General features: G+C 47.3%; 1 protein-coding gene across 3 annotated transcripts in view; it reads right to left on the reverse strand.

Annotated features, from left to right (window-relative positions):
- The window catches only part of grid1b (glutamate receptor, ionotropic, delta 1b), a 282,543-nt gene that overhangs the window by 96,995 nt on the left and 178,048 nt on the right, over positions 1-7,500 (reverse strand). For all 3 annotated transcript variants that reach the window (XM_076035105.1, XM_076035107.1, XM_076035104.1), the window contains exon 4: positions 204-409. In XM_076035105.1, coding sequence (XP_075891220.1) covers positions 204-409 — 206 coding nt within the window. The remainder of the gene's footprint in view (positions 1-203; positions 410-7,500) is intronic.

Genomic DNA, 7,500 nt, shown 5'->3' on the forward strand with positions numbered 1-7,500 from the left:
ACATTAATCTAATATCCCTGTTTCACAGTGGCAGGACTTCCTTTGTGTTCTTTGTGTTTCATCTTTGTGTTATTTAGTTGAGACACTGCTTTCATTTGCAAGCTATTCATTTGCCAACTATTCATCCTCACAGACACACACACACACACACACACACACAACACACACACACACTCGCAGTGTACAGGCTGCGGAGGACCGACCTGCTGGATGAAGCTGTGCGCTCCGTGGGGGCTGAGCAGCAGGATGGCGCGGCGCAGCGTGTCCCGATAGCGGTTGAGCTCCTCCGTCCTCATGGTGGTGAACAGGTTGGTGAACACCTTGCTGATGTTGCGGTCCACCCGCTGCAGCGCCACATCCACACCCTGCCGGGACGTCTGGTCCAGGAACCCCTGCAGGCCTCGGATGTCTGGCGGAAGGAGGAAGGACGTCAGGTTTACAGTGATAAACACAAGAATCAGCCGCACAAACTGAAACACACGGCTGAATGTCGCGACAGGTAATCACGCAGGGACTTTGAATCCTAGCGGATTAGCTAGCGGTGGCGGAGGAAACATGGCTCTTTGTAGGGAAGCGCCTATACCACTTTTTTGCAGAAAGAGTAGAGTTTGAGTACTTGCATTTTAGTACTCACTGATACCAATTCCGAGGACTTAAGAAGACAATTACGCATTATAGAATTATTTAAAATTTTTTGTTCTGTTATTTGAGCAGCATTCCTCAGCATGTGTTTCTAGAACAGGGTGACCGTCACAAGTTTCACTGCATTGCAAACACAAATTTAACACATTTTGGTTTTGTCGTTCATAAACTCTTGTTGCCCTTAGAAAAGTGGTGTGAGGGACCGGCGTCTCTTGTCCCGCAAACGTGGGGGGACGGGGACGCGTCGTCGGAGGGTCCGACAGAGAACATCTCATTTGTGCCGCAGCTGGAAGACGCTCGCCGTCTCTCCGACGTTACGGCTGCTGACAGCCGGTTCAGGACCAGTTCGTCTGCGCCGCCTCCGTCCATCTGAGACTATTAGCGCTGACAGTCAGCTTGTAGTCTCTCCCGACTGTCAGTCCACCTCCGAACTCTCCCCCATCAATCCATCTCTTTCTTCTTCTTCTCTCTCTGTTGTCTTGTTTTGCTCCTCGGCCCACTTCCTGTCAGTCCATTTCCGTTTCCTCCTCGTCGCCACTTACTTGCAAACGGGGACGCGATTAGGAGACTCCTCCTGATTTAAAGACAGCACAAATGAGGAGGGCAGCTACGTGTCTGTTTGGACTTTGAATCTTCCAACCCACCCCCACCCTAGCCTAGCAGCATGTGGGCGGGGCTTAGCATAAACTGTGAATTCAATCCCGCAGTCTGAATGTGGAGTTGTGCAGAAATCTTTAGCGCCGTTAGCTTGCATAAAAAGGTAGCGCCCCAATAATTTGCCAAAATCAACGCAAAGCTTCTCCCGCTGAAGAGGTCTTCTCCTCTTCAGTCTGATAGAACCAGATGGAACTTCTCCTAAATGGCAAATTCTGTTTCCGGAGTTTCCGACTCCCATGACTTATAGAAAACATATTCATCTGGTAAACTGATGGAGAACATGTGCATGTCTCATGGCTGTCAAATGGCCTTTTTGAATGCGGAAATGCAGTGATACATTTAAACATAGAAAAAAAAAATTCTCTGTCTGTACACCTGGCTAATAATATACGTATCACAACCTCCATGCTGATCTAGTTCTCTTTTCTCAGCTGATTGACACACCTGCTCCCAGTCGGCAATCAACACACCTGTAGCTCATCCCCTGCAATCAGCTCCAGCTCTCTTTAGCTTCAACTCAGCAGTCACTCTTTACCAGATCGTCTTCGCACACATGCAAGCCTTTCCAGCACTTAGCTCCCAACTGATTCCCTGCTGCCAACCCAGTTTGTCCTCATACGTACCTGCCTGCCTACCTGCCTGCCTACCTGCCTACCTGCCTGCCTGCCTGCCTACCTACCTACCTACCTACCTACCTACCTGTCTTGCCCTTGGACTGATCACCTAATTACGACTCGTTCTGGCATTGATCCCGTCTCTGTGCCTGATCCCCAGAATTCAGATCCCTTGCATGCCCCGGACTTTGACGAAGCCTGTTCCCCTGGTTCTGGTTACCGTCCTGTCGGCGGCCTCCTTGACAATACGTTTTTTACATGATGAATCCATAGGGGTGGAGCAAGTCGATATACAAGCTCATAAATGGAACAAGCTTGAATGTTGATGAAAATTCAGATACAATATTTTTTGAACAAAGAGATTGTATTACGGTATTCTATCTGATTAGTATACACCCTTACACTAATTTGTGTGTGTGTGTGTGTGTGTGTGTGTGTGTGTGTGTGTGTGTGTGTGTGCGTGTGTGTGAGAGAGAGAGAGATGCCTCAGACGACTTTTTCAAAAATCTGTTTTTGTGTCTCTGGATCCACAAGTGATGTTTTGACGTCAGCAGTGCCAGGGAATAAACTAAAGTGAGTTGAGCTGCTCTTCAGACACCGAGCCACAGCTTTAGTCTGCAGGGTCACTGCGAGGCGACATGATGTCACTGTTAAACCATCACAGGACCAAAATGTCTCCGCAGCCCCTCTATCTGCTCCAAACACACTTATCTTCCTGTCGTGCTTCTGAGCGCCACCGCTGGAACAACACACCTGAAGAGAAGCCAAAGCCATTTGGCGAGCTCGCTGCCCGCCACCGCCGCCGTTTGTCATCAGGGGCACTTTGAGCAAGGCACTATGGGTAAAGGATGCAGACTGCACTTATCTACCTCCATCGCGCCAATCTGGGCTATGCAGCCACTCACAGGCTGGCAGCGGGACGAGAAACCTCTTAGATTTAATTTAGATTTCCCAGAGTCACCGACATGCGTGGGGTCTCCTGGGCAAACAGTCAGGGGTCAGCATGGCGGCGAGGTGCCGCGCGGTGAGGCAGCAGCAAACAGCTCTGACATTTGCCAACGTGGGGAGGCAAAAATTGAAAAGTAAACGATGTGTTTACCCAGGTAGGTTGGAGCCATGGGCGTCTTTAAGAGAATTCCTTGGACCCAAAGCTCAAACACATTTTAGCTAAGTTACTAAACAAACTGATTTCAAAATGAAATAATTATCAATAAAATGTTGCATTAGATATATTCCTATTCCCATATTTCTATAGGAAAACCCCTGATATACAATACAAATAATGAAACACAAAAACGAAGCTGAAAATTCATGAGATTTTGAAGAACTGCACAAGGATACTCACAAAAAAAAAAACAGGTTCAGAAAGTCTGTAGGCCTGACTTGGTTGCGTTGATCCAGAGGGCTCGGTGCTGCCCTCTAGAGGCGGACAACACCAGGTTTGTGCTTTATCGCACCTGTCAGCTTTAGAAACCACGTTTGGACTAAAGAAAATAACAATAATAAAAAAAAATAACGTGAGCGATGTGAGACGTCTTGACTTGTCAGGAGATATTTTTCACGGGGGCGAGTGAAGTGGGAGAAAATAGAGGCTGCAGCAGAGGAAAAATGGGCAGCAAAGTTTTTGTGAGGACAATAATTGAGCCTTTTCATCCACATCCACAGTGTTAAGTGTGACATTTAGCTCTGAAGCGCACGTGCACACACACGCACACGCACACGCACACACACACACACTCACTCACAGGATACCCAGGTCTGTTTCCTGAGCTACTTAGCTTGTCGTAAAATGTCTCAAAACCTCAACAAAGTGCTGATCCATCATTTTCCGAACGATACTTTGATTTTCTTTTTCTTCCACCGAGCTCCCTGCTGTGCACCAAGTCGAACAGAAAAGGCTCAGCGGCGGCGGCGGTGGGGGGGTGCTCCAGTAATTCCTGCCACCGTTCCACCAGCACGTGAGCGGATGAAGCCAATCAGGGGGCTGCGTGCGTGCGGATGGAACGCACCTCGTGTGAAGGCGAACACGATAAAAAGCATAACAGTGCTTTTATTAGCGGAGCTGCCGCTGCTGTGTCAGCTGTCAGCACGGCCGGATGGATCACCGGCAGCGTGCGCAGGCGGAGCAGGAGCTCGTGGCATCTAAATGAAATCTTGCAGCTGCATTAAACATTCTCAACAAGGCATTCATCTTCCTGGCACGCGACAAAATGAACGTGGGAGGAATAATAATAATGATATTAACGGTGCAGGAGCACCTGGGGAGTTCGCATCCTTCCTCCCTTCCTCCTCTTCCTCTTCATCCTCCTCAGGGCTCGTTTTGGGTGACACTTTTAGCGGGTTCCCTCAAAAGGCCTTTAACCTCATCCAGGTGAGTTTGTCCTCACTGACCCCTGTGATCTTTACTTCTCAGCGTGGCGCCCCCCCCCATCCAAATCTCCCCTGGTAGCCCCCGGCCAGCCTGACATTTAGACGTGTCACAGCACAACCTGTCGTCTGCAGTTTGAAACTGCAAACTCTGATCTTTTTGACCTCTCCATGAACCTGTAGCCATCATGTAGGTCTGAGGGGACGACCCGGTGTGCAAGAGGTCCAGAACTAAGAGGCCGAGGGCGGCAGAAGTCTAGCTGAGCTCACCTTGAACATCATCAACACAACCGCACAACACGAAGGATGTTATGTTCTTAGATGGAGAATCAAGCGTCCCTCTTGCCAGCGAACCTCAGCAGGCAGCTGCAGGCAGAAGAACCTGCAGGGTGATTCACCGCTGGTTGGAGCTTCAGCCGCACAAACCAAGTAAAAAGTCTTGTTAAGTGGCAGGTTTGCATCCAGAGATGATTGATTGATTTTGAAATGATGGGAAGTAGCCAGACGCGTTAGTCACCAACACCTGAGTACCATTTGTATTTTCATAGCCTATCTAAAATATTGGCATATATACTGTAGTCTATGCCTATCTATATATAAGATTTGGGGAGCCATATATATACATATATACTGTATATATACATATATATATATATCTATCTATATATATATAGATAGATATATAGATAGATATTTCAGGCTTTCCAGAGAGGAAAGTTTCACTCAGAAGCCAGAAACACTCTGACAGACAGAAGCTGCTCCTGGTTTTGGCTGGCGGTGTTTGCGTCTGTCAAACTGCGTGCGGACACGAGTGCAAACTCTCTCTGGATCTGCCGCTGTTTGAATGAGGCATATTTGCATAGAACGGGGCGTCCTTTTGCGCCTAATGACTCATTAAATACATTCAAATGAGTCTGGCGCAACCCTGCCGCTGCCTGCGCCTCGGCGCATTTTCTGCCCATTTTCATGTTTGCGTCCCCTCTGTGGATCGGAATCACCGTTTTTGGCGCTATTTACACAGATTTTCTGCTGCAAAAGCCACGCAATCGCTTTGTGGATCCTCCCCTGAGTGTATAAAACGATGGGCGGAGCTTCCAGCCTGTGTTCTATCGCTTGGCCTGCAGGCACCGCCAGAGATGGTTGCGAAAACACTTAGTTTAGCAGCCAAGCGGGTGTCGATGCCCACCTCTGCTACCACCCACACATCCAAATATAGAATATTCTTGTTTCAGAACGACCCAGAGGTTCAACACAGAGCAGAGCATGAAATCAACGTCTTGGCCTCCGAACGCGTCTTCACAAACCAATGGGTGACGTCAGGCGGGCAGCCGTCATCACTTCCTGAATGCTGCTCCCTGCAGTAGATGTCAATGGCCAAACTCAGTAAAGAGCGTTATGCTAATCAGCCACAAGCTGTTCCAATTCTTCAAAACAGTTTGACTCAAACTCTGATCCTGACATCCATCATGTAAAACATACATGATGGATGTCAGTGAATGCATAAAAAGGTTGCAGAATTGCAGCAGTGCAGAAGTATATATTCAGGAGGTGATCTACAGTGTGTATCACCTCCCTGCTGCAAATTCATCCAAGGGGCAGGAAATTTTCAAAGGAAAGTATCTTTCACACAGTGTCTGACAGACGATGCAAAAAACTGACTTTATTCATGCATACAATTTACAACTCTTAAATGTGAACGATTCTACGGACGAGCATCATGTTCACTTGAGTAAAAACCACTCGCTTTTTGTGAGAATAAATCAGATAACTGAATTGCTCATCCAGAAAAACAGAATAGGTTTGTCTTTGTCCCCGCTCAGTGAATGTGCTAACCTTCCATCCATCAAGTGCTGAGGGAACGAGGAAATGAAACAGCATTTCTGGAGGGAAGTGGAGGAGTTTCTTCAACCTGATAAAAGTCTTTGTGGGTTAAGGTGCCACTGTAACAGACTCAGGGCAACTTCCTCTTGTGAAATGGGCATCCCAGAGCTTCCACACCGACCCCTGATCACACAGTGTGCTTTATATAAGTCCGGCCTGACTGCATCTTCCTGTGTGACCACCAGGGGCCTCAGTGTTCTTTGCTTGTGCTATCATAAGGTGTTTGGCAACTTGTTTGGCTGTTCTTGTTCCCTTCTCTTCCTGTCTCCAGGTTTACCAAGGACAAAAAAACACAACAAACAAATCAATGAAAAGCCGGCACTTTTTAAAAGAAAATAACATTGAATGAAAATGCCGCTGAAATGCCAGCGTCGCGCTCCGTGTCCATTGATCATCTGTTGTCCTGTGGGCTAAAGCCACGCTCCGGAGGCCAATTAGGGACGCAGCTGGTCAATGCTCGAAGAAACGCGGCGAGATGAGATCCCACCGACCCGCCATCATTGCTTTCATTATGTCACGCTGCTCGCCACCTCCCCCAGGGGGAGTCGCCATCATCTCACACGACCACCGAGCTGCAGCACCAAAGTTACAGGGAAAGTCAAGTCACAGTGCGCGCACACACACACCCACACACACACACACACACACAGAGATAATCGCAAAGCCAGTTGTAAATGAGTGTGTAGGGGTGTCTACTAATTAGACAGATAGATAGATAGATAGATTGATAGATCGATAGATAGATAGATAGATAGATAGATAGATAGATAGATAGATAGATAGATAGATGGATACTGTAGATAGACAGATGGATAGATTACTTTTTTAAACAAAGATTGTATATGAACTTGCTCCATCCCTATTGGGCAAATTCATGACATTAACCAGATTTACAGGCAAACCTTTTTTTTCTATGACAAAATGTATTGCATACAAAATTGTTCTTCATTTCTGTTTTGTTTAGGTCACGGGAGTCAGGGACTCTGGAAAGAGAATTTAGGCCATTTAGGAGAAGTCCCATCTGGTTCTATCAGACTGAAGAGGAGAACATGTCTTCAACAGGAGAAGCTGGGAGGGATTTCTATTTTGGAGTTCATCGCTAAAATAATTCATCGATTGAAAAAAAAAAAATGAAATAAAAAATCACCTCTGCCAGAGCAATCGCACGAGATGGATGCTGATTATTTATTCAGGTTCTCTTCCGTCAGTCACCACTGCGTCGACGCCCTCAGGGCAGAGGGGCTGCCTCGAGGTGAGGCTGCGGCTTAAACGCTTCCTTCATTTTACAAACAGAGGGGAAGACATGAGGAGGCGATGTTGTATGATGTCACGGAACACG

The sequence above is a fragment of the Nelusetta ayraudi genome, unplaced genomic scaffold, assembly GCF_046127955.1.
Source record: "Nelusetta ayraudi isolate G7.1 ecotype Tasmania unplaced genomic scaffold, CSIRO-AGI_Nayr_v1 ptg000042l, whole genome shotgun sequence".
Taxonomy (NCBI): Eukaryota; Metazoa; Chordata; class Actinopteri; order Tetraodontiformes; family Monacanthidae; genus Nelusetta; species Nelusetta ayraudi.